Source organism: Amborella trichopoda, chromosome 5, assembly GCF_054954075.1.
Source record: "Amborella trichopoda isolate Santa Cruz 75 chromosome 5, AtrichopodaSantaCruz75HAP2 v2.0, whole genome shotgun sequence".
Classification (NCBI taxonomy): Eukaryota; Viridiplantae; Streptophyta; class Magnoliopsida; order Amborellales; family Amborellaceae; genus Amborella; species Amborella trichopoda.
This window is the reverse complement of record NC_142340.1, coordinates 45231000-45258983: the sequence shown is the minus strand read 5'-3', so window position 1 is coordinate 45258983 and position 27984 is coordinate 45231000. Positions and strand designations below refer to the sequence as shown.

Here is a 27984-nt window from a genome sequence, read left to right as displayed (position 1 = left end):
GTCTTAAAAATATTACTTTCTTACTTAAAAATGGATATAAAAATAATAGAATTAAAGTTAATGGTATAATTTGAAAAAGTGCAATTTGTATAATGCCAATGCTCTAAACAATCAAAGTAAAGCACACCGTCAAATATGGGCAATCTTTCTATGCTTCCCCTACAGCATAGGAGTTCTATCCTCCTTTTTATCCAACAGTCTATTGTGAATGGAGGGCTAAGATTGCCCCAATCACAATGTCATGTCTCTACACCATTTTATTTTTAGCTTTTTTGTATAAACTATTTTGACACCAAATTTTGGACATCCATTCCTCTATTAAATTCGCACTAGTGAAAAATATTAAAAAAATATTTTCAATAAAATAAAATAACAAAAATACTCCTGAAAGTTGCAAGAGGTATTTTGGTCATTATATTTTATCGAAAAATTATTTTTAATATTGTTTATAGTTGCGCCCCAATGATTTGATCGTATATACCAAATTTTAGATTCATACAATTTGTATAAAAAAAACTAAAAATAAAATACTTTGAGACATCAGATCTAAGATCAAACGATGAGTGACTCTCTTGATCAAAATTGGACGGCTAGATGGTAGGGGTGGGATAGAACTTCTATGCTGTAGGGGAAGCATAGAAACCTTTCCCGTCAAATAATGCCAAGAAATGTGATTTCAATACCGGAAATCATTATGATAGCTTTAAAAAATATTTTCATCTCTAATTATAAAATTTAAAGTTTAAAAAAAAGTATAAATCAAGCAGGTCTATGAAAACTTGAAAATTAACAGTAAAAAATTACATTACAAGGTGCATCATTTTCGAAAACTTAAAAGCCATTTTTTTGTCATGTCCATGCATCTTGAGGTTGAGATGATCTATTTGGGCATCAAAACAACCTCTTTTAGTAAAATTTTTGAGGTACGCAATAATTTGATAGTTTAAAGCCTCAGACTTGTATGAACTTTTCCCAATTTCAAAAGCCCTCAAAGTTGGAACGAGTAGAAAGTGTAATTAAGGGGCATCTATAATTTTCCCAAAAATACATATTTCTAACGTTTGGGTAGTGGTAAATAACAACTAGACCACTGAGAAATCAGTTTCCACGGGAGAAAGCCGAAAAAAATTAGGAAAAGACTTCACATCCTTCCTCTCTCTCTCTCTCTCAATGTACCCAAATCTCTCTTTGAAAACCCCTAATCTCCCACTTCAAAACTCCCAAAAATTAAACATAAAATAAAAATCTCCCGAATTTCTCCAAACAAAACCCGGGTACTCTAATCCCTCGAAGGAACCGTCTCTCAAAGCCCTAATCTTCAAGATTGAAGAATGTTGAGCTCGATATTGAAGCAATTTGAGTTTTATTAAACCAGATAGCATCCAATCAAACTAAATCCTCAAGCATCAGGTACACTTTTGATTTTCTTTCTTGCAGTGATTTTTGTAGGGATTTTCTAGTGTATTTTCTATTATGTGGTTTTTTTTAATAGCTTTTGAGCAATTAGTGGCTTTTTTTTTTTTTATGGAAAATTTCTGTATCTCTATGCATCTCTGTAATAACTCGAAAAAAAATGTGAGAGGAATGCTTAATAAAGAGAATTATCTTTTCTTTTGATAAGAATAAGAATCTCCATGTAAATATTTTATTTGTCTTTTAACTTAGGAATTTGTCCCTCTCTCCCCTTTGAGCAAACTTGCTCGTTCTGTACTTCAATTTTGAGTGTAGTCTGAGCACCCAATATGTGGGCTGCCGTTGGTAGATGTATCTTCGTGTAAATATTTTTATTATCCAAAAGTTAACATTCTCCTCAAAAAATAATAATAATTAAGAATCTCCTGTTATCACTGCTTCCGTGGTCTTCAAGTGCAAGGATGATGAATATTTGAAATGTAAAATGTGATTTTCTGAGTAGTTAAAAATAATTTTACTTCTCTTTGTTCTTTGAAATTGAGAGGTAGAAATAAAGTTAACCTGTTTCAAAAAAAAAATATATATATATTGAAAGGGAGAATGAAAAGGATTGAAATGGAGCACCTCTTTATCTTGGCGCAAAAGGTATATTTTTTTCACTAGGTTGCTGAATTAATAACTGGCGGCTCTGCATTCTATCACTTGCAGGACTAATTTCATGTGAAATCACCAAGGTTCACAAGCTCCGCTCTGACTCAGGACTCTGGGCCTACCTCAGCTGAGTAACTTGGGTGAGTCCGAGTAGAGCACGGGCCGAAAAAGGTAAAAGCAAATTCAAAAAACTCGTTAGAAAAAAAAATAAAATAGAAACAATAAAACTAAACCTAGAACCGCATAAAAAGTCCATCTTGCTCCCCTCTGACTCAGGACTCTGGGCCTACCTCAACCGAGTAACTCAGGTGAGTCCAAGTAGAGCACGGGCCAAAAAAGGTAAAAGCGAATTCAAAAAACTTGTTAAAACTAAAAAAACTAGAAACAGTAAAACTAAACCTAGAACCCCATAAAAAGTCCAACCAAGATGGAAGAAAAATATAAAATGTGGATATAGAAAAAATTGATTTATAGCTCGAGACATTTCAGAAACAATCCAGAAAAAGAGAAGAGTATAGGGCATATGACAAGAAATACTCACACATCATCATAAAAAGCCATCCAAATTACATACAAAATATTTAGACGTTGTTTTAACAATTTAATATAATTTTTATTTTATTTTTTTTAATTGCCCCGACTTTCGGCAAGGGGCTGAGTACCAGTAACTCGGCCTAGTTTGCAAGTTTTCTATCACTGGAAATCACTGAGGCTAATGATTATGAAAATGATAGCTTCTATGATTTAGTCTGAAATTGATCACTAGGACGGTGCTATGTTGGCTACAAACTTCTTTTTTCCCTCTGTAGATCGTCGTCAATCCTTATTTCAAGATTTTCTTAGCTTCTGAATTGCTGAACTACTTCTTAATGCTGCATGTATGCTGAATCCTCAGAACATGTCTTCTTCTTGCAAGCTAATTGTATTTGATTTTGAGTGGTGATTTTAGACTTTTTATTTATTTATTTATGTTGTGCTTTAGCAAGGAAAAAAGAAAAAAATATCATATTTGTTTAAAATGGTTTAGGTATGCATAGCTAGAGGATCACCTACTTTTCTGAAACAAGGGCTTTACTCTGGGGCTTATATAAAATTGCTTGAGGGAAGAGGGTTCTGAAGTAACACGTTACTCATGAAAAAAATGAGTATCTTCCTTACATGCACATGGGAACTGAAACTGTAAACTTGTGCCGTCATGGATTATTTTCTGTACATTTATGTGATTATGTTTGTGGTTGCAAATTGTTAATGGTTTAACAAAAGTTCATGCCCCTGGAAATGCAGTTTTTTTAGACCATTTTTGCTTTTTCTTTATCTGTGACCACAAATTTCCATTGCCTTAAATGAGATGAATGATGTGGGAGCTTTTGCTGACTTATATGCTTACGGGTGTTTTTTCTTACTTTCTCTTTGCTTTGAATCATGATGTATAGTTTTTAGTAAATTTCTCCATCAACCTGGGCCTCTGCTCTTCTAAAAAGGATACAAGCTCCTCCATCAACCTGGGCCTCTGCTCTTCTAAAAAGGATAGAAGCTCCTCCATCAACCTGGGCCTCTGCTCTTCTAAAAAGGATACAAGCTCCTCCATCAACCTGGGCCTCTGCTCTTCTAAAAAGGATACAAGCTCCTGATTTTTCACCTCTATGTCAGCCCAACTCTGTTTGTCATCTATTTATGTTAGGTATGTCACTAAGTTTATATTCATGCTTTTTTTCATTGAAAGCAGAGAAATATTAGAGGAACTACTATTAAAAGTAGAATCTTCCTATTGTAAATCATCCTTATCATTTACACATTCTTATGTGAGAAATGCATGACCGTAATGTGAGTGCATTCTCTGATATTAAAAGGAAAAAGGTGTAGGCAATAATAACATTGTTTTTGCTTCAATAGATGCAAGGGCTAGATTATTGCTTTGCACATTGGCTTTGTTGCTCTTTTTCTTTGGAGTGTGTGAGTGTGCGTCTCTGCATGTTTGTCTCTCTTCTTAATAAAGCAGGCTCCCCTTTTGTAGTTAACGTTTTTCCATTTCTTAGCATCTACCAAACCTCTGATTTTTCATGAGACCATGCTTTCTTTGGATGGTCCTCTCACCCTGTGGTAGATGTCTCAAACATATATTACAATGTCTTTGATGGAAATCGCAACATTTGTTGCAGCTCTAACCAAGATTCATTTTGGGCAGATGCCAATTGTTATAGGAGAGGTACAACCCCATTAAGCCTGGAGTCCCACTTATGGATATCTGTCTTTTCAGTCTTTATGATGAAGAACAAAAGAGTAAAATGCCTGTCAAGTTTGAGAAGCATTGGGGTGTTTTTTCTTTCAATGGAGAGGCTAGGTTTTCCTACAACCTCGGTTTGGGTTGTAAAACCCTGAGAAATGCAGATGATGTTCTGTACTGGCCTTCTTGATGGTGTGTGGCTGACCCCATAGGGATTTGGCCTTGGCTTTAGACCACATGGAGCTAGCTTGTAGTGTTGCTGATTATACACCACTTTGTTACATCGGAATTCTTGTTGCTTAATTGAGGTATCTGGGAATAATTCTTAAATTTTCAATGGTTATTATCGAGTGATGAAACATGATGCTTGTAGCTGTGAGTTCGATGGGTTGGGAATGATTACTTTTCTAGATCCAAGCATTGGGGATTGCAGGTTTGCGGTTGGGATTAGTGATTTTCCGGTGTATGACTTTAGGATTCTGTGGATTGGATAGATAATTTCATTGGAAATTGTGTTTTAGGGTTTTGGGATGATCTCTAATTTGGGAATCATGGTTTAAAAAATCAGCGAGTCGGCATAGAATCGCCTCGGGAATCGGTCATCCAGTGCTGATTCTCGCTTAAAATAGAAAATCGGGCACGCTTAAAGGCGAATTGGCAATTTGTAGCAGTAACTCGACGAGTTGCAACAGTGACACGGGTGAGTCGACCCAATAACATGCCTTGCTACAGCAAAACCCCATGATTTCACAGAAAAAGCCATTTTTCCACCGAAAAAACTGTAAAAATCCAGCTTTTTTTTTTTTATCAATAGTGGAGGGGAATAATTTTTTAAGTCCATAAAACATTGATTAGGCTTGGATTGAACACAAGAAAACAAATTTCCGTGAAATATTTGACTGAAATTTGGGGATTTTTTGGCGCATTAGGGTTTTCCGCCAAAACTCGATTTCTGTGGTTGTTCTTCGTCAATTTGATCTTTTTTTTGGTTGAATGATCGTGGTAGTACATGCTTTCATCAAAATTAGTTACCATGATTTGTTATCTTTTATTTTAATTTTAAGATTTTTGTTTAGCCTGTGTTCTTCCCCTTTTCAGCCAAAAAATCGTAAAAAATCGTCAAAATTCGTCTTTTTTGTTGAATAATGAAGGAGAATCACTTTTTAGGTCCATAAAACATCGATTGGGATTGGATTGAACCCCAAAAAATGCCAGATTGTGAATTTCTTGACTGAAATTTGGGGTTTTTTTGAGCCGATTAGGATTTTACACCAAAACTCGATTTCTGTGGCTGTTCTTCATCAATTTGATCCGTTTTTTTGCTGAATGATGGTGGCAGCACAGGCTTTCATCAAAATCAGATGCCATGATTTATTGTTTTATATTTTAATTTTACGATTTTTTTTAGCCCGTGTTCTACCCCTTTCTCAGCAAAAAATCATCAAAATTCGTATTTTTTTTTATGAATAATGTACGAGAATCACTTTTTAGGTCCATAAAACATCGATTGGTGTTGGATTTTGATGATTTTTTGATGGATCTAAAAGAGTGATTCCCTTCCATTATTCATCAAAAAAAGACGAATTTTGATATTGTTTGATGAAAAAGGGGAAGAAAATAGGTTCAAAAAAATCGTAAAATTAAAATATAATACAACAAACATGGTACCTGATTTTGATGAAAGCCTGTACTGCCACGATGATTCAGCAAAAAAACGGATCAAATTGATGAAGAATAGCCACATAAATCGTGGCGTAAAACCCTAATCGGCTAAAAAAAACCCAAATTTCAGTCAAGAATTTTACAATTTGGCATATTTTGGGGTTCAATCCAACCTTAACCGATGTTTTATGGACCTAAAAAGTGATTCTCCTCCATTATTCATCAAAAAACAACGAATTTTTTGATGAAAAAGGGGAAGAACACGGGCTAAAAAAAAAATTCATAAAATTTAAATATAAAACAACAAATCATGGTACATGCTTTGATGAAAGCATATACTACCACAATCATTCAGCAAAAACAAGGGATCAATTGATGAAGAACTACGACAGAAATAGAGTTTTGGCAGAAAACCCTAATTTGCTAAAAAATCCCCAAATTTCAATCAAATATTTCACGAAAATTTGTTTTCTTGGGTGTGATCCAAGCCCAACCGATGTTTTATGAACTTAAAAAATTATTCCCCTCAGTTATTGATAAAAACAAGTTGGATTTTTATAGCTTTTTCGGTGGAAAAATAGCTTTTTCTGTGAAAGCCTATGAAATCACGGGGTTTTACTATATAGCAGTGCATGTTATCGGGTCGATTCACCCATGTCACTGTAGCAACTCACCTAGCTATTGGTACGAATCGTCGGTTCGCCTCTAAACACTGCCAATTTTTTGTTTTAAGCTAGAATCGGCCCGGGATGACCGATTCCCGGGTTGACCCGGGCAATTCTGTGCCGACTCGCCGATGTTTTACACCCTGAATAATACAGATTGAGTAGATCTATAAACACTTGAAAATCTTGAAAATAAATGATGTAGATAACTTGTTACAAGATGCATTATTTTTAGGACTTGAAATTCTTTTTTTCTTTATATTTGTATTTTTCAATTGGAGGTTTTTCCTACACCAGAATACTCTCTTCAAGAGTAGTTTTGTGGTGCATCTTACTTCAATAGTATAAGGTTGACACCATATATAAACGTTTTATGCTATATAATAAACATATATCACCTAAAATATTATCATAAGTCATCTAAAATATTATGTCTTTCTGAGCAACAATAGCTGCCTCCAAGCCATCGTTGTGACCTGTAAGGCATTTCTTTAACTTGTTACCTTATTAATGCTCAAGTCTGTCTTTCTTTGATAAATGCTTTGAACTAGGCACTGTTTTATTTGATTCTTCTCTTCTCAGATCATTATTTGAGTATTCATTTTGTGTTATTCATATTTTCTGTCAGAGTTGCTTCCTGCAAGTTTAGTTCGTGATCTGTGTTTGTTAACCCCTTTCTCTTCACCATTATCAAATGCAGAGATTATTGAGTTTCAGGCTAAATGAGACAAATTTACTCTCAGAGCTGTAAGCAGATGATTAGGCAATTTTTACGTCTTCCTCTACAACAACACTTGGACTCTGGCAATTATGGGTTTTTAGCTCATAGGACCCTTTCTTCATCATCCTCCTCTTCTGCTTCTTCTTCTTCTGCTGCTTCACAAGTTAGGGATCTCACTCCTGAGGAGGACAGGATTTATAACATGGATTTCAAGACTGCCACCGAAATCCTCTTCCAAGAACCCGCCAGGAAGAAAAAATTTGGGTATGTCCTCTCTCTCTCTCTCTCTCTCTCTCTCTCACACACACACACACACACACACACACACACACACATGGATATTACGATGATATGCTTCTGCTCGAAACTTTTTTTTTTTTTTTTCAATACTGTTATTGTTTTCCTGGATTTTTTAGGGTCTACGGGGAACTCCAGGTGGGTTTTACTTTAAAAGTTTTACTTTTCTTGATTCCATAGAAAATGTTTACAGGGCTGCTTAGACATGGATTACCTGTCCTTCGATCATAATGCTTTTTGTACCTCCATTAACTGGCTAACATTTCCAAGGTAAGCAAAAATGTTTGCTGTTAATGGAGGGGCAATCAATAGCTAAGTTGCTACTTCAAAAAAAAAGAAGTAAATACATTTTGTAGCTTATCATGGTCATTATTCCTGAAAATTATGCTTACATCATTAGCATTACACCGGTATTATATTTACATAATTTCGAACAAACTTTCTTTTTCAGCATGAGATAAATGTTTTTTATAAGAATGCGTATGGCTATTGTTATTGGAAACTCCCCACTTTGGTGTGGATGAAAACTGGTGAGAGGGAAGGATAGAAGAGGTATCACCATTTAAAGCATGGGGGTTTGTGTTCTTATTAACAAACTGATAAGTGAATCTGAAATCCTATTACCCTTTGTTTTATTTGAAATCCATTGCAAAATTGATTGGTTTTACTTCAAAAACATCACACTCGTTAGGATATTGCTATGTTGGATATTGATCACCTCTTCGTAGTTGAAGTATGCCCGTACGAATGAAATTCTAATTTTGTGTTGTCAATTAATAAAGATGGAGAAGCTATATGAAGTGGATAGACATTTTGAATAACTCTTCAAGTGCAAGGCAAGGGCCTTGGTTTTGATCATAACTTATTCGACCATGGGTTTTCTATTTTGAATATCAGAAATACATATTCAGATCCTCTGGTTATCTTTTGTCACTGGTCAAGATTTGGCTTAATCACGAGTTGATTAGTTTATTTTGGTATATGATTGAATTAACTTAATCTGGTTAGGGACAATAGATCTCATGAGAAAATTTCTTTTTCATCTTTTATCAATAAATAAATTGGCACCTCGATATGGAAATTAATGCTGCAAATGCTTGTTTAATGTAGTTTTCTTTTATATTCATGTATGTGATCTTCACTTGTGACGAACTGTGGCACTCTTTCTCCACACTTAGAGGAGTTTTCATCCATTTACAAGTATCCTTTGGCAAAAGTATCCATCTTGTGTATGGTGCACCATGCACTGGTGGAGCATCCACTATCCATTTTTAATAGTTGTCATTCAGATGACATGCATGGATGGATGGGTTATCCGCTTATCCTTTCTCAACGTATTTTGTTTGCATTTATCATATTTCGAACATGAAATGTCCTGAACTTGATAATATGTGTAATATTAAGGATATCTTAGCAAAGAACAAACAATGGATTTGTTCATTATTCTGTAAGTTTTAGACATTTGAGGATGCCACCTTGTGGGGATGAAATTTTTGTTGATTATTGGTATTATGTGATGCAATGTTTTTTTTTTTTTTTGATAAGCTATATGATGTGATAATTTCTTTCTGAAATATTTGATGCTTTTGGTGCTCTACGTCAAAGCTTAGGGATTGGAACTTAGTTTGACTCTTGGATATCTCGTTTGAATTCCATGATTAACCTACCAAATGAAAGGAATAAGGAAGTTGGGTTTGATTGTACATCAAAGCCGTCATGGTTCATGGGGTTGAAGTTCCGTACTTGCTTCTTTTATGAAAACTGTCTCCTTTTAAAATCCAATTTTGACTTTACTAAGTCTTCGGCTTCAGGCCCTAAATTGAAGCGCAGCAAATCCATCCCCTCCTGACCCCCCCCAAAAAAAGTAGCACCCCTTATACACATAAAAGCAGCCATAAAATATACAAATTCAGAAAGCATAATCATAATTTTGTAAGGCATGCCTTCATTTAAAAAATTCTTACAAAATTACGGGGTTATATATCATCATCATCAACATCATCCAAGTCTTATCTTAATTATTTGGAGTCGGCTATATGAATCTTGTTCCTTCATTCTTTTCTATCAAGGGTATACCCTCGGTAAGACCAAAAGTCACCATATCTTTCTTCACTACTTCTATCCATGTCCTTTGGAGCCTTCCCCCTTCCCTTTTAGAGCCTTCCACTCGAACCAAATCGCACCTCCTAACCGGTGTTGTATTAGGTCTATGCTGCACATGGCCAGCCCAACTAAGTCTACTTTTCTTGAACTTGTCGCCTATTAAAGCCACACCGAAGTACCTTTGTATGTATTTATTCTGAAATCTATCTTTTGTTGTCGTGTCACTCATCCATCTCAACATCCTCATCTACACTCATCTTATAGATCTATTGTTTCTTGACTGCCCAACATTCCGTGTAATAAAGCATGGCTGGTCTTACAACCATCCTATAGAACTTCCCCTTCGATCTCAATGATATGCGGCGATCACATAAAACTTATGATGTTCATCTCCATTTCACTCACCAACTCTATTTTTATGTGCAACATCTTCCTCCTGGATATTGGAAACAATCTCATTTAGGAATTTCTTGATCATCAACTTAGCCACTTTCACGCTTCTACTCCTATTATTACTAAACTTGTATTTCATATATTGTCTTAGTTCGGTAAATTTTAAAGCCTTTAGATTCTAGAGCATCCCTCCAATGTTCTAACTTTGTGTTGATGCCGCCTTTAGTCTCATTGATCAAAACTAGTCTCATTGATCAAAACTATGTCATCCACGAACAACATGTACCACGGTATCTCATCTTGTAGGTGCCTGATTGACTCGTCCATAACCAAAACAAATACATATGGGATCAGCGCTGACCCCCGATGTAGTCCCATTGTCATTGAGAACTCACTTATCTCTCTCCTAGTTGTCTACACACTAGTTAGCGATCCCTCATGCATATCTTTTACTATATATATATATATATATATATATATATATATATATATATATAACCAAAGTGCTTTCCTTCGAAGCGAATCTGATAACATTGCTTGATAGTTGGTGCATGTTGGTCAAAAGGCTGAGAGAAATTGCTTTTGCAACTCCTGGTTTAACATCAATGTTATTTATCCTTGATATTGTTTTTTAAAAAAGTGCTTTTTATTGCAGGCTTGACTTTCATCTGGTACAACTGTTCTTTGCATGCATGCCTTCACTTGGTACTATACCAAACTCTTGATTTATTACTTCATAGGTCACATCTTGTTATTGGACCCTCACATTCATTTTAATTTTGTGGAATATGATAAATCAACAATATCTACTTGTATTTTTTATGTTGCATCTGAAATATCATGTCTCTTGCAACAGCTGTTTATTTGGTGGCACAGTATGCACGCTATGAGATTAGAAGGATGGAGGCGGTAATATACATTTTATATTTGCTTACATTTGCAGCACTTCTTTCGTGATTGATTTTGTAATCTCTTGTTTTACCTAAAAACTATGGTCAAAATTGGCTGACTGTGAGAGTATGTGTAATGACTAATGAGCAAGTAAATTGAATTGGAATTATGTTCTTACCTTCTGAAATTCCTTCTTCTGTATGATACATGTAAGTCCCAACTTGTGATCTCCTTTCCATTATTTGTAGACCTGTTTTTCTCTTTAGCTTTCAAATTTCATGACTGTTTGTTTGGGGATTCTCCATAATACTGTTTAAAATGAACCCACCGTAAGAGTTTTACCTTTGAGCTCATAGAAAACTATTCTGCAGTGCCTTTAAGACAAGGAACCAAATCCTCCATGTGAAATTGCAGGACATTCAAATGCTTCATTTGTTATGCAAATGGATTCCGATTACTCAACAAGTGGCCTCTTTTCTCATGAAGGATGGTCTTTTTTTTTGTGTTCACATTGGATACATGCATATGAATTTTCCTTTGCTAGTTCTTCTTAGTTGATGGGGGTTTGAAGGTAATTTTAGGTGTTCTTGGGGCTTTGGGCATGTTGACTCGCTGCCCGTTTTGCGGCCCACTTAAGTAAGCTGTTAGGTTATAGAGCAGTAAAGGTTTACTTGGAAGTTATTTCCTTAGGTGGGCTTAGTTAGTTTATGTAATTATAACCTGATGTTTAGGTTGTTAATGGTTTAAATGATATGACGGTCTTTCTGCCATTTCCTTGGTTATTGAAGATGATGTAAATTTTGTATATGAAGATTGCTGAATCAAATCTGTAAATGAAGAAACAAGTGAAAACTCATGAATGGTTTTTATTTATAACTTTCCATTGATTTTTCCCCTTCTTAGGGTTTTGTATGTAGAACGATGGCAGCTTTCCCTATATTACATGAGATGAAGATATTATCTACATGTGGGCCCTACTATTAGCGAGCTTACAAGATGCATAAATGAACGCGGAATTATGATTCTGAATATGTACGGTCTTCAACACTCCACCCGAAGTTGGAATATGGATCAAACATTCATAACTTGTGATTATTGTAATAAAACTATCTTCCTATTCCCTTTGAAAAATATCTGATACTCTTACCAGCAGTTGGAAAGGGAGGTTCCTTTCACCAGCAGGCAGGCTTACTCTTATCAAAGCCACTCTGGCAAACATCCCAATCTATCTGATGTCCTTATTCCGTATGCCAATAGCGGTTGCTCAAAGGATCGAGAAGCTCATTCGTAGATTCTTTTGGGCTGGGGATGCCACTACTCAAAAATTCCACTTATTGGCCTGGGATAAGCTATGTCAACTGAAAAGACTAGGTGGTTTGGGGATAAGAAATATCAGACACCAGAATGTCGCACTCCTTGGCAAATGGTGGTGGTGACTTTTAACCCTTAGGGGACAGCTGTGGGTTGACATATTGAGGTTTAAATACCGTATCCCTGCTACACCATGGCTACCGGAGCTGAGATCCTACCCCAGGGCTTCCGGGGTTTGGAAAACAATCACTTCTTCGTTTCACTGGTTCTCCAAAGGGATTAGGTTCCTAGCCAGAGAGGGAAATAAGATCCGTTTTTGGTTGGATCTATGGATAGGTCAGCAGACTCTCTAGACCAATACCTGGAACTCTTCTTCTTGGTGCGCCACCAAAAGGCCTCTGTAGCAGAAGAGATGAATTTCGAGGGTCTTTCAAGCTCTTGGAACCCTCTTTTTAGGAGAAATCTATCTGATCGTGAGATTACCTCATTCTTAGACCTCGCAAACACCCTATCTTCAAACTTTCTTCATCAGAGAAGGGAGAAAATTATATGGGCACCCGCTGCCTCAGGAGTTGTTTCTGTCTCTTCCTTCTACTCGTTCATTTCCGAACCACCTACCTTTCCTTTAAATCCCACTTCAATAGTGGCCCAGGCTTGGAACTCCTTTGCGCCCCCAAGATTAAAGCTTCATGTGGGTAGCGCTCTACTCTAAAGCGCTTACCGTAGATCATTTACAGCAAAGAGGATTCTCCCTTCCAAACAGATGTTCTATGTGTCTTAACGAAGAGGAGACAAACCGCCCACTTGTTCCTTTTCTCCCTGTTTGCATTTGAAGTTTGGGGGAAGATCTTATCTCTCTTTAGCATCCTGTGGGTTTTACCCAAAGAGGCCGCTTTTTGACATAGGGCTATCAAACCCTACCTGTGGCCCAAGGCTGGGATCATGTTATGGAAACAATGGTCGCAGTAACTGTATGGGCTCTTTGGATAGAACGCAATAATAGGATTTTTCGTGCGGAATTTGCAACTTCGACTGTGGTGTTCTCCAAGATCAAGTCCCGGCTTGTTTTTTTGGCCACAAACCACAAATACTTTCAAGGAGTTCCAACTACAGCTTGCTACCAGAATTGGAATGCCATACTGCAGCATTCCACAAGAAAACCTCCTAGAGCTTCGTATTGGCAACCTCCAGCCCCGGGCCAACTAAAGCTTAACTTCGATGGGTGCCTGTTAGGGAATCCTGGTCCCTCAGGAATAGGAGCTGTTCCGAGGGACCACGCAGGTACCATAGTAGCATCGGCCTCCAAGTTTGTAGGCCATTTGGACGCAATGGCGGCAGAAGCTACAGCGCTGCTAGAGGGCATAAGAATTATCCAACCCTTCATAAACTCGCCCTTTATAATCGAGGTTGACTCCAAGAATATCATTTCTTGGGCCAAAAATCCCTCTTCAATCCCTTGCCTAAACCATATCTTTGATGAAATATTCCACCTTTGCAGGGGTTTGACTGTCGTCTAGCACATGTGGAGGGAGGGAAACCACGTCGCAGACGCCATGACCAAAGCAGCGGCTCTCGGTGAATAAACTTGAGATCTTTTGGAATGGGCTTCTTTTTTCTGGTTGCGTTATCACAATGTAACCCTCTAAAAGAAGGCCTTTGTATTTCGCTTTCTTCTCTCTGTCTCTCTCTTCTCCCCCTATTGTATCTCAGCTATTCTAAGCTATTCGCCGGTGGATAGCCTCTCTCTCTCTCTCTCTCTCTCTCTCTCTCTCCCCTTGGTATCTCTGCTATCCGCCTGTGGATAGCTTCTCTGTCTCTCCCCTTGAACTCCTTTATAGTATATAACAGTTAACCTTATCAAAAAACAAAATATATCTGATACTCAATCCTAGCCTAGAAGATAGGTAGTTTTATTGTACTTTCCCCCGCTCTTTCTTTGATGCAAAGTTGCTGGACCTCTATGTGACCATTTACTATTCCTTTCTGCTGTTTCTTGCTTGGCTTCCGAATCTACTGCCATGCACTAACCTCATATTTCCCATGCTAACCATCAAACGTAATTTCATTCAAGAGTTCTTCATCCACACCCTTTTCCTTGTAGTGGATCACATGTCAAACTTTGACTAAACGCTTGGAATTGGCATCATCAGTGGTGTTTTACTTGTGTAGTCAACCAGATTCTTTACAATGAAATTATACTCGTCACTTATGGATCTTGTGTTAATATGTAAATCTGCATGGTCAGCATCCGAATAGGCTATTATATTTGATAAACTCTGAGAAAGAAATATCCTCTTTGGACAAGCATGAATATATCTTAGGATCCTTACAACTACATTTTTATTGGTTCTTTTTTCGCTTATGCATTAAGTAGCTTATTTTCCAACTGCATATGAGATGTACGTGCTGTTTAATATGAGATGGGTGAGACTATTAACTATTTGCCTGGTTTTTGTCACACCTGACAAATGTTGGATTTTTTTCTTTGTAAGCTTTTGATTTGTTGGGCATGACACCAGATCACGTTTCTTAGTGGGACAATGCGTATTTTATGTTTATATAAAAGTGCCTCTTTTCAACGTACTTCAGCTCCTAGAGAACATTCAAATTTCCTTCAATCCTGAATGACAAACGTTACATGCGAATGCGAAACATAGAACAATAGAGGGATGTATATATCAAGATAACACCAAAAAGATATACACCATACCTCGTACTTAACAGGAAATGGGAAAATGCCATATCTTAGGCTATCATTCCTTCTAACGAATGTCTACATAACTGCGAAGGGTCCCTTTGAGGATGTCCTAATTTGATTTAGGGAAACCAACAACCTGTTGCACCATTGAGTTGTTTCAACCCTCAGGATGCTTTCTTCAGCATGCAAACTAGCATTGTCTTTTGTTACTTTGGAAGGTCCATGTGGACTTCTTCACAAAAATCTCCATTGTTTCCATATAGAAAACGTTGGCCTTCCTTTTCTTGTCACTGCTGAAAGTTCAGATTGGATTGTAGCAATCTTAACAATTGGTGCAAAGGCTTTTAGAAAATCTATCTCACTTTCTTGATTCAAACCTTTGGCGACAAAACTTATTATCTGTCACTGGTGCTGTCCTGCTTAAATTCAACCTTGTACATTTAGTTGCAGTCAGCAGCTTGTTTCCCTTTGTTTAGTGGTACTGTAATCCCTAAGCTTGGACCAAAAACCACAATTCGGCGAGAAAAATGGAATAATGTTCATTAAGGTTCTAGGTCCCATACAAAAGTTAATATATGGCTTATAATAAACCCTTTGGCTTGTTTTCAATTAACCAAAAGTTCAACTGATATATATAGCATGAAGAAAATGACATACATACAGCATAAAGAAAATAAAAGTAGGCAAATTACAAATTGACCTTCCTACTATATCCTCAACACTCCCCTTAATGCATGTGTTTTAGTGCCACATTAGCAATTGTTCTTTGTGTTCCTACTCTCGGACATCAGTAATTGTTAATGTTAATGCATGCAAGACTTTATGCTATATTATCCTCCTACCTAGATTCTAGACTGACATGAGGCTAGAAGTAGAAGGGTCCAGTTGACTCTCAAGTGTTTTGGGGGGCTTTCTTTCTCTTATGGTATTGCTTCTTCAGGCACATCCCCTTGTTCCATTTTATCTTCACTAGTTTTAACAATGATTAGTAGTTTTGACCTTTTGTCAATTTCTAACGATGGATGGTAATAGTGTTTGAATATTTAACTCTTCTTAATGACCTGATCATTTAATGAGCTGAACAATGTTTCTTCCCAATTTCTGACTTCAAATGCGAATTTTCAATTTGATTTTTCCCCTTTTCTCTCTTTATGGTTATGAAAAGATAAAACATGTTAGCCCTCTACAATTTCTGGGTTTTGTTGATTGTTTCTGTTGGGGCTACAATTCATTGTCTCAGGAAGTTGAGCTAAAAAAGAAGCAAGAGGAAGAAAAAAAAGCAAAAGAAATGGAATCACAGGCAACCGAAAAGGATTCTGATTCAGAGCTGCTGCAAGTGAAGACTAGGTTAGAGGCCTTGGAAGAGACTGTCAAGGAAATTGTAGATGAAACTAGAAAAGCCTCGCATACCAACCAAGACATAGAGAGAGAAACTAGCAAACTTGCTCCCACGGATCCTAGTATCAAGGTAGATGAAACTATGAAATCCTCAAGTGCAAACCAAACCATTGAGAGAGAAACTAGCAAGCTTGTTCCCACTGATTCAGGTAGCAATAGTAGTGAAAGTAGTACTAAAAAGACACAAAGCTGAGTAGACAAAAACAGGGAGGAGGCGGGGAGACCAGATCCTTCAAGTAATGCGGTGCATGACCAAAAGAAACAGAGCGGCAACATAGAAAAAGGGGTGGCTTCTTCAGATTTGAAAAGATGATTCGGGAAATTATGCTTCTAATTTGGGGTAGAATGTTGGCCGTCTTCCCAGTTTTTTAGCATCCCAAATGGTATAGGTTGAAGTCTATATCAATTGAGTAAATTATTGGGCTCAAGTATTTTTATCTTTTGACACCATAAAAAGTGTACCAGAGAGAGGAAAATTAATAGTGAGAGAAAATGAAGACAGCTGGGAAGTGCTGAAGTATGTAGCTGAAGGCGACTACAAGTTTGATTGCACCAATGATGATACCCTGTGCAAACTCATTCCTCGTAAAGGAAAGTAGAGATTTCAAGCACGTTTGCAGCACATTTTCATACCCATGGCAAAAATATCTAATGTTTATCATGAAATTTTTTTCTACATAATTCAGAAGAGTCTATAGAAATCCATGAATGTTTATTCCTCAATTTCATTTGCATTATGCTACAACGGCTGGGTTCCTGATTTTAATTTGCTCTATCTTATACCCGTGGCAAAAATATCTAATGTTTATTCTGAAATATTTTTCTACATAATTCAGAGGAGTCTATGAAAATCCATGTATGTTATTTGCTCAATTTCATTTGCATTATGCAAAAATGGTTGGGTTCCCGATTTAAATTTGCTCTATCTCACTTGAGTTGTGCGCATTCACTGTGAGTCTTTCTGCTTTATTGTTTTTGGTACAAGTTCACTTCTGGTTACTTTATATGCGTGCACTTGTTTCCTGTTCAGTTCCTATGATGCTTCTTAAAGCTGTCACCCTGTATCTATGCCATTCTGATGTATTGTCTATGGAAGCACTGTTTAGGAGTATTATCAAGAAAAAAGATTAGTGGTTTGCAGAAATTTAATTAGGGGAAAGTATATTGTTCATCCATACTATAGTATATGAGACATCGACAACATCTTTCTCCTGATGAATGGTAGGAGATAGCTTGAGAATGGACTAGCACAAAATTATTCTCCAACAATCTATTGCTGCTGGTGGTTCCGGAATCGATGTCGTGTGTCATCCTTCCTCATATGACTGAAGCTGGCAGACACTGAACTGATCAGGTTGCCGGTTCGGTTGGAAGATGTTTTGGATGCATTTCAACTGACCCTTGGTAAACAGAGTCGCCTTAAAATTACTTGCTTGGCATTCTACTATAGAATGTCGAGCAAAAATACAGTCTACAATGCCAGACGAGAACACAATACATAACAGAGATTGTCTAGAATGAAATTATTTATCTTTGTTACAATGAGGTCACAATTGCTACTAGTTGTTATTAGATGTCAAAAGGGATGGATTGGGGTGTGTAAGTTCGAGAATTTTTTTTTAACTTTAAGCTTATTCAATGACACTCACAATCACCCGATTTGAATATGAATGACCAAGATCTCCTTGTATTAAAAGCAAATGGTCTCTTTATATAATTTTCCTCTATAATATTTCGCACTATATAGAGCATCTAAACAGCCAGTCTTGGAATCGTTTAATGCGAATCATACATCATTAACTGACGGTTTTTTATTTTAATGTTGTTGGTGTCCATGAATTTGACCATTTTGTTGCACAAAAAAATTCAATGGTTTTAAGACTTGATCTTGGAAAAAGACTTGATATTGGAAAATTGTCTACAGGCCACGCTACCACTACCACCCATGCGAGAGAAAATGATTTCCATTATTTATCTAAAGGACCCAGTTTCTACGTGGCCATGCTTGCATATGCAGAAATACGGACCTCTTATTTTTTAGATGGATTTTAAGACTTAATTTTTAAGAACTTATGAGATGGATTTTAAGACTTAATTTTTAAGAACTTATAATCTCTAACATGGAGATCATGAATATGAATAAATAAATAAATAAATTTTAAAAAATAAAAATAATAATTTTAGTAAGAAAACATTTGGATTGTTAGTTTCCATTGTTTTTAGATGGAACACCTACTTGCATCTATCTTTAAGATGGATGATTTACGCCTTTTAGATCGCATATGTAGAAATGTGGTCCAGCCCACATGAAACAATTTTCTTTATCTAAAAAAGGCAGCATACTGTAGGTCAAATGTAGTGGAAACACGGTCTCTCTCTATCTCTCATCGTTGATCATTTCATTTTATGGTCCTGCGACATGACCCACTTAGTCAACGGTCTTTTTCCATAGTCCATTTAAATATAGGACAAAAAGGACTTAAATGTCTTTAGAGTCGATCATCTACCACTGATGAGAGAGTAGGAAAAAGTTTACAAAGCTCGAAACCTTGACATATAGAATTAAAGTGCACCTCAAGAATCCCTCAAAAAATGTTTGTATTTTTGTTGGGTAAATCAAAAGACCAAAAAAAAAAAAAAAAAAAAGTAAGAAAGAAAGAAAAAAAAAAAAAAGGCAAAAAAAAAAAAAGAAAAAAAAAAAAAAAAGAGAGAAAGGTTGTTTTGATGTTGGAAAAACGTCTAATTGATCATCTCGACATAGATGTAGTATGGATTCGGAAAAAATAAAGATTTAAAGCTTTAAAAATAGTATATCTTGTAACACATTATCTAGGCCATCCATTTCCAAGATTTCCATATGTATATAAATCCGCTTGATTTGAATCATTTTTTAAATTAAAATTTTATAATTAAAAATAAAAATAGATTATGATGTCATCCTAAAAAATTTCGACACCAAAATTGCATCTTATGACAAAGTTTGGAGGTGCATCTTACTTTTGATTCTTTAAGATTGTAACCCTTTACAAACCACATCGGAGAGAGTAAGCAAACGATTTTAATTCTCAAATTAGGAGAGAGTGAATGTCTTGGTTTCCATGTAGAAGCTCCACATACATCGGCTAAAGATTTCCATGAGAGAAGCAATTATTTTCATATGAACTTGCATAATCGTTTTCAACTCCATTATTTCATGTACCATTGTGGTATAACCAGGCAATATGAAGCAGGGAGTTTTGAGGACTTGTTAATAGATATATGCGGTGAGAAAGGCAGGGAAATATGATTCCTTTACGACCCATTGAAAAATATAAGGAAAAATCCTTACATTGTTTCTTTTTTTTTTTAGTTGTCTAGAGCCTTTATTTTCTAAATTAGTGTTAGACATGCATGGCCTTTTGCTTCATAGTTCATACAAGTGTTTGCAAACTCGGCTGATCCAACTCGGAACAGGTCGGTAAAACCGGAACCAAGCACTGGCTCATCCGGTTTTGGTGGTCTTCCCTAGTATTTTAAAAGAATATATAAAATTCCAAAAAATAAGAGATTTGTTTGTAATGTATTTTTAAAATATTTTTCTTTTTTATATAATTTTGGCAAAGATTGTGACTTGTTTCGGCCATGAATACTTATTTTTATATATTTCTATTGTTTATAGAAATTTTCAAAAAAACCTTTGGGCACAAATAGATTTTTTAACATTTATTTTTTTTGCTAATTTTCAACTACATTTGGATGTACGTTGTTTAATCATAATTTATATATACTTTTCATTATTATTATTTTATTTCTTTTTAAAAAAAAAACTTTTTGGACTTGGCCATGACCTGCCCGATTAGGCCAGTCGGAACCGGTCATTGCCCTGTTTTTGAAGGCTGGTTAGATTTTTTGAACACTGGTTCATACCATGGTTATAAAACTTGCTAACCATTTATTGAGCATGGCAAGTTCATCTAAAATCCATGGATTCTTAGAATTTAGCCGAAGAATGGCCAAATCCATAACATCCCAAAAGAATGGATAGATGGTGGGTGACTGTTGATGAAGAGATGCAAATTGCAGGCATTGATTTCACACGGATCGATCAAATAGTATGCAATTTTTATGAAGATTGTGATGTGGGCAGACATATACTTCCCCAAGTTGACTGTGTGTGTCTCTCACAAACTTGCTTGCACACTGCAAAGAGGGGAAAATCATATTCGCCATAAAGGTATTTTATCTCATCCATATGTTATACACCGACTGTTTACGAAAGAAATATGTGGCGTTTTAATCTCCATCGTCAGTAGCTGTAAATTGATGGTGATGGCTCTGTTGGGCGATAGTGTTACCCATGTTCTTTGCATTATTAACATGATAGATGGATTCTCCAATAGTAGGAAAGAATTGACATGATCCATTGGGGGTCTTTTTGACTGTAACATTTGTGGAGCATCCTGGTTTATGTGAATTTAAGTTGTCTACCACATAATAACAAACTAAATCCAAGCCTCGGAATACTGTAAGCTGTGGATGGAGAGAGAACAAATAAAATCCAAACTCCTGAATATTGTAAGCTGTGGGTGAAGAAGAAAGATGGGCTCATCTCCCTTGGCAAGAGGATTCGACAATATCATTGAATTGGGTAATAAAATTGATTTATTTCTTCTGAAAGCCCTTTCCAGACCTCGCCAAAGATATGATAGTTGCCAAAATATTAACCTAGATATACGTTGCTATTTTCAAATTTCGCAAAATGCAAATGACCATAACTTACACAATAGTACCTATTCGAACTCAAATAAAATATGAACACCATCTCAACCATGAATTTTTAACATCGAACAAATAGTATTTAGTTTGAAATCAAAATGGAACTTAACTAAAATCATTTGTATATCTAGTATGCCCTTCCCTTTAAACCTACTCATTTTTTATAATTATTTGGAGGCCCAAGAACTACCGTTCACGTGAACTAGCCATCCAGGAATCGGTCCTGATCAGCAAATGGCCAATCTAGAATGACAATCCCGCCAAAAGAATCAGCCAGTAGAAACTAAATAAAAGAAAGAAAAAAAAAAAGTGGTAACCAAATCGCGTGGTTCCTTGACAAAACCAGGCAATTCCCTGTTCCAATTAGATACAGGCCCAGTAACCACCTATTCGCAATCCAAATTGAGCAACTTCAATCCAGATCGCAAGTGTTTAAATCACTACTGAGAACCCATTCATCATATTGGTGAAGGTACAAGCTTCATAGAGCCATGAGTTCATAGTACTTTGCAAAGTCATACAAAAAACACCACAAAAAAATGCAGTTGAAGGGCATGAAACCGTGCAATGGTCAACCAAATATATCCTCCAGTTATGGCCCCAAAAAATGAAACAAATTTTTTACTTAGTCAACTCTTAAAATGGATAATCCAAAAAACATATTACAAGACAAACCATCTTTAGAGCATGAAATTTGTTTGGTTGATAGCAAAAGAACTGCAATTTCCAACAAGATTTAATTTGCAGCTTGAAACATGAAGCGGCGGGCATGGCCATGATATCAAGGGTATGACAAATATAAAACATGTTTGCACGCATGCTTTCCATAGGAGAACGTCGATAAAAACTATGCACAGCATAAATTTTACATTCAATTATTTTGGACATCAAATATCAGAATATTTGAAGCTCTATGCAATTTCTAACTATTATCATTTTCCCTCTAGAAAACCAAATAATCAAGGGAAGGATTGCATTTCCTGCAGTACACAGACATCACACCAAGCAGTTGCTTTTTTCTTTTATATGGCCGTCACACCAAGCAACTGCTTTAAAAAAACTGAAATTACAATCACCAAACAGTTGCATCTATAACGAAAAAGTCAAAAACACTTGGTTAAGACCCTCTCAACAAACAAAAGAATCATAAATATAGTCTCCCTTAGCATCACAATCTAATGGCAGAGAGAACAAATTATTCTATAAAAAGCAATGGTCTTAACAGTGAAATCCTTAACTGCCACTCCCAAAGCAAACACAATTCACACTTTCCACAAATTATGTATACTGGTATATCTGACAAAGCTTTTCTCTATGCTTGTACCGCAGTGAGGCTACTGTCTTCCATCTGCACAGAATCCTACAAAGAAGTAAAGCACATGGATGTTATTAATGGTGAGGAATAAAACACTCGAGGAAAGAAATGAAATTCACAAGATTTCACTCAAGAACAAGGGAAATAAAGAAAGCAAAAATAATTGACAAGCAAAAAAAATTACCGAAATTGACGAGCAAAAAAATGATTTACTGATATTGACAAGCAAAAAAAATTACTGCCATGGTGAAATAATGAAATACCCTGGGGCCGTTCTTCACTCTTTAACAAGGGTGTTAAAGGCCAAAAGAATAGGCTTCTAGGGGGGAAAAACAAACTTTTAAATCATGACTGAAAAACATCATATTAAGTATAGCAAATGGATGATCCAATGTTTCAAAACGCAATAGAAAAGCAAGCCAGGATGAAAAAAAAACATAAAGAAAACACACTTGCTAATAGCAAATCTGAGTTAACCATTCAAATTAAATAGCACACGAAAAGTAACAAGAAATAATGGAATGTTAATGGATAATAATATCACCAATAACTGGGCTGTTATTTAAGGACAAATATATCCAAATTCCAAAATGTTTAAAGTATATTGAAAAAGAAAATTATCAGAAAGTGGGTGCATACCAAGTTCTCTTTATCTTCCCCCTGAGGGACCAGACTCATCACAGGATCAGCTGAAGCTGCAGGAGAAAGAAAACAAGAAGCAATTAATACATGAATCAATTTGCCATCAAAACATAACATTAACAGTTAAAGAGAAGGGTATTTAGTCCAAGTTAGCACGTTGATAAATAACAAAAATCACATATGCAATAGTTCTAATAAAAAAAAGACAGAAAAACCATAGAGAAATAACAAAAACGTCATACTAAATTTGTAAGTAAACTGAATTATAGAGCTATCAGCTAAGAATGGCAAATATTAGATAAAGGTTGATCTTCATAGAAAATATCGTAGGAAACAGAAAAACGAGTAAAATATAAAAGGATTTGAAGGAAAATTACCCTTATCGACAGTCTCCTTCTTTGCCGAACCCTTGTTCTTATCTCTAGCCAGATCGCGTCGGGTAGTCCTCTGTGAAGTCTTCTGAGAATGAGTATCAGTTGAAGCTCTCAAATTTGCAGAGCTTCGAACAAATGAAGACCTGTTGCTTTTCACTGAAGCATTTCTCTTACCAATCGCATCTTTCTTTGCACTAGCAGATTCAGTAACTGAGTTATTTTCCATGGGCTCAATGTTTAGACTTTTGGGTTTCAAATTCCCATCAGTGATTGAGTGAGAATCATCTTCTTGAACAAGAGAACTTGTCTCGGAGCTAGGAGATTGCACCAAATTTTCAGAGACTTCATAGAGTTGAAGAACATCTTTGGTGAGTTCTCCAAGATCAGTGAGAAGGTTGTGTCTCTGGATGTACAGTTTCAGTTCATCTTGCATTCGATGCAGAGGCTGAAACAAAATCAGAGTGTCAATAAATGGGGACCGAAGATACTCGCCCATTAGAATAACAAAAAAATGTGACAATTTCCTTGAATTTGGCAGAAGTTGCTATAATCTGGCATTGTGGTCTACACAAGTAATTATGATGAATACAAAAATATTAAATTGCATAGGGAAAAACACAGTGGGGGAGAGAGACAGACCTCACAGCCAGCGTCAAGTGCAAGCTTGAAGAAACCCAACGAGATTGAATGTTTGGAAGCAGATTCAGATAGCTTGATTTGAGAAACCCAGTAAGAATGGGAGGATAACACATTGAATTTCTTTCTTGCAATAGACTTTGAGGCATCAGAGGCAGGGGTGTCGCCCTTTCCTTGATTGGTTGCTGTTTTCTTGGCCCGAGTTTCTGAAATTGGAGTTATTCCACCCCCCAATTTTGATAAAGGACTAGCAATGCTTTTTGAAGGAACAGAGAGCCTTCGAGGTGGTTTTGTGGTCTTTTCTTTGACTGAAAAGTCGAGCACGCTTACACTTTTGCTCACATTTGAGACGGGTTTCTCCCTGAATAAACATTGAAGGAAGAGCAGTTAACCTTTTGCTTTGAAGTAAATGACAACATATTGAGAGATTATTCTTTGCTTCCTATTTTTCACAAGATTTAACAAAAAAAAGGTTTGTGTTTTTAACTGGGTTTCAATTTTGATCAGGATAATGGAATCAATGGATACACATATCACAGGGGGAGAGAGAGAGAGAGAGAGAGAGAGAGCAAGTCCATATGGGGATAAGAACTGATTCTTGAAACCATGTCAAAATTTAATGGGCATAATCACGATTTTAATATGAAGTTTAGAAAATACAGGGATCACCTCTTAGTTGCAGATGATACTTTAATATCAGCCTGTGATTTATCCTCCTTTGCTTTACCAGCTGAACGCAGTGGATATCGCAATCTTGATTTCATAGATTGAGCTGTGATATCAAAACAAAAGGAACCAATCACTACGGCATTTCAGAGAAATAGAGATGGATAGATAGGTAATGAGAGAATGAGAGAGAGATTATTGACCAAAATAAAATAGAAACCCTGATGAGGAAAACAAAGTGTAAAGAAACAAAGAAATGAAAACTATGAAAAGAATTTCCGAAAAAGGAACAGAAGAAAAAGCAGATTAGAGCCAAAAATACACATTTATAATCAGAGAGAGAGGGGCGGGGGGATGGTGCATTTTACTGTATCCGCATCCCATCACAGTGGAGAGGGGAAAAATAGCAGGTCATCCTTTTTAATATACAAAAACCGATATAAAGAAAAAGGCAATATTTTTAGATGATGATACAGAATAAAAGAGAGATAGAAAGAGAGAAAGGAGGAGAATAGCAGATCCTCCTTTATTGATATACAATACCAAATATAAAGAAAAAAGCCCATTTTTTTAGATCATAATAGAGAGTAAGAAAGAGAGAGAGGAAGAAGCAGACGATCATCGTACAGCACAATACAAACTACGTAGGGAAGAGAGAGAGAGAGAGAGAGAGAGAGAGAGAGAGGAGTAAAAAATGGCTTCCAAATAATACCATGATCCACAATTACAGAGAGAGAGAGAGTAGGAGTCATCAAATAATCTTATGGAGACCACTTAAAAGAGGGAAACATAAGTTAACGGAAACAAGCATTCCATACTGCTCCATCATCATGACACACAACCACCAAAAGAGAGATATCAAAAGAGGCTTTTTTAGAGAGAAAAAGAGGCAGAGAGAGAGGTAGATGTAAACAGATAGAGAGAGAGAGAGATGAATAGATAAAGAGATAGAGAGAGAGAGAGAGAGGTGTTACCTGAACCAGAAGCTTGATCTTTGGTGGAATCCATGGCTTCTGCTGTGTTAATGAGAGAAAATTTTAGAGAGAGAATGAAGAATGGAGAATGAATAGAGAGAGAAGCAGTAAACAAAGGAGTTATAAATAGAAAGAAATCGCAGGTTTTAAGTCATAAAATAAACAGAAGTGAGCGGGAAATGCTTTTTTTCAAAATAAAGTCACAAAAGTATTACAAAAAAGAAAATAGAAAAAAAATTAATGAAATGAACGGCAAAGATTAACGGTCACAAAGCGAGGGTTCAACGTCTCCCGCGGCTGAGGCCCCACATCTGAAACCCTAAATCGTTTTCAAATTTCAAAACGGTCATTATGGGCCTACTAATACTAATCTTTGGGGTTAATTTCTTATATTTGAGGTTATGATACATTTAGGAAAAAATTTACAAGTTATCATAAATTTATAAAAAATTATGCTATGTCCATACTAAATATTTGGCCTATTTTTTGTATTTTACATTTGTATACCTTTATTTATTATTTTTGCCTTTTTTTAGACCATTACATACGGACAATATTTCAAACTTTTATTACCAATGAGTACATTTTCTCTCAGTAAATTACCATGACCATCCCCCTCTCCCCTTCAAGAGCCTTTTTCTTTACTTTTTTTTTTTTCACGACGTACCTGTCCAGCAATTACAAGAGGGAAATACACATTTTCTTAAAATATTTTTCATAACTATTTACTCTTGTAGGAGAATACTATGTATTTATTACCTCGGCCAAAATACATGCTACAGATACCTTTAGATCTTAAATTCTGGGCATATAAACTATACTACCGAAAGAATAATTTCAATAAAAATTATTCATAAATAAAATCTATGTACTAGAAAAAAATAATATCGGGAGATTGAATATATTTCAGAATGGCAAAATCTAAAATATTTTAAAAATAATCATCTCGTAATTGCTACATGATTCAAAAAAATTTAGAGTGAAAAAAGCAATGTAGCTAGGTGTTTTGACCGAGGAAGTAGATGCACAGTGTGTTCAGCGGGAGCACACTAGATGCAATGAATTAAAAACCATTTGAAAACATGTGTATTTCCCTCCTCTCCGGTGTATAATTGCCGGCAGTCGTCGGGAGAAAAAAAGGGCCTACCCCCACCAAGCCTGTCTTGGCTTGGCCCATGCCTTAAATTTTTAAGGCCCAGCAGCGCCACCCAACCCATTGCCACCCTTAGAACTTTGAAGTCGAGACTCTCAAGACTTTGACTTCAGATCTTTGAAATCTAAAGTCGAGAATGATATTGGCATTTGATACATTCAAAGTTTGGAATCAAAGCTTCTATGCCCTGACTTTGGGATCTAAAGTCATGCCTAACTTGATTTTGGACCTTAGCCATTTCGGATTTTCAAGATCCGTATGGACTTTCAAGATCCAGAGTAGGGACATTTTTTAGAATGTAAGATATAAAACATGGGGGGCATTTCCACAATAACAATTTTTGGGTGGGGGGGGGGGGGGGGGGGGGGGGGGGGACATGAGCTTAAATTCCTCATAAATTTATAAGGTTATGACCAAATTACTAATCCCTTTTGGGGCTTAGGACATGTTTTGCTCGTGAGAAAATATTTTTGCCAAGGAAATAAATTGTATTCTATGCTTGTGTTATAAGAAACAATTAGAAACCCCCCTCTATGAGGAACCCATTTATGATAAAAAAAAGCCATAATGTGAGAAAGCAGTTGCTCTAGATCCCAAAAGGATTTGCAGCTACAGTCATGGAAACCTTTCGTGGGACCAGATGGGGTACACCGCCGGACTCCAACATCTCTCGGTCTCCATCTTTCTCTCTCACTCTCATCCTACTCAATAACAGTGTGCTCTCTCACTGTTATTTTGGAAGACCGACATGAGGGATATTTTGGACTAAGGAGATTGGAGCCCCGATCGATCACCGTAAACACGTTTTGGTTTTGAAAAAATTTAATGATAAAGATCCAACTCGATAGATTTATTTTAAAAAATAATCTTTCAAATTCCAGAACAAGCTAGAGGAACAAAAAATTCTTATGCCGTCGTTCCACTTGGAGGGAGATCCGTATGTACCTTTTTGTACATGCCATATTGACAAAAGGATCCCGTAGCATCTTTCCACTTGGAGGGAGATACAGTATTAATGGTATGAAAGGGCAAATAGCATTTG

At 36.2% G+C, this 27984-nt stretch overlaps 2 protein-coding genes across 9 annotated transcripts; one reads left to right on the top strand and one right to left on the bottom strand.

Moving 5' to 3' along the window:
• Nucleotides 1-1100: 1100 nt before the first annotated feature.
• LOC18431975 (uncharacterized) lies at nucleotides 1101-18154 on the top strand. Of its 8 annotated transcripts, none has more exons than XM_088868290.1 (8): nucleotides 1101-1410; nucleotides 2122-2235; nucleotides 3498-3745; nucleotides 4250-4596; nucleotides 7316-7600; nucleotides 10785-10834; nucleotides 10986-11038; nucleotides 17653-18154. In XM_088868290.1, exons 5-8 carry the CDS (start codon nucleotides 7338-7340, stop codon nucleotides 17662-17664), a joined length of 378 nt encoding a protein of 125 aa, XP_088724416.1. In that variant the 5' UTR covers nucleotides 1101-1410; nucleotides 2122-2235; nucleotides 3498-3745; nucleotides 4250-4596; nucleotides 7316-7337; the 3' UTR covers nucleotides 17665-18154. The 8 variants fall into 8 exon arrangements, with proteins under 8 accessions (XP_088724416.1, XP_088724413.1, XP_088724417.1 ...); XM_088868287.1 differs by lacking the exon at nucleotides 17653-18154 and adding an exon at nucleotides 16270-17300; XM_088868291.1 differs by lacking the exon at nucleotides 2122-2235.
• Nucleotides 18155-22138: 3984 nt separating this feature from the next.
• LOC18431976 (microtubule-associated futsch-like protein) lies at nucleotides 22139-26122 on the bottom strand. Its single transcript, XM_006842087.4, has 6 exons — nucleotides 25790-26122; nucleotides 24819-24921; nucleotides 24153-24510; nucleotides 23517-23958; nucleotides 23137-23192; nucleotides 22139-22542 (listed from the first exon to the last, which is right to left on the bottom strand). Exons 1-6 carry the CDS (start codon nucleotides 25821-25823, stop codon nucleotides 22495-22497), a joined length of 1041 nt encoding a protein of 346 aa, XP_006842150.2. The 5' UTR covers nucleotides 25824-26122; the 3' UTR covers nucleotides 22139-22494.
• Nucleotides 26123-27984: the final 1862 nt, after the last annotated feature.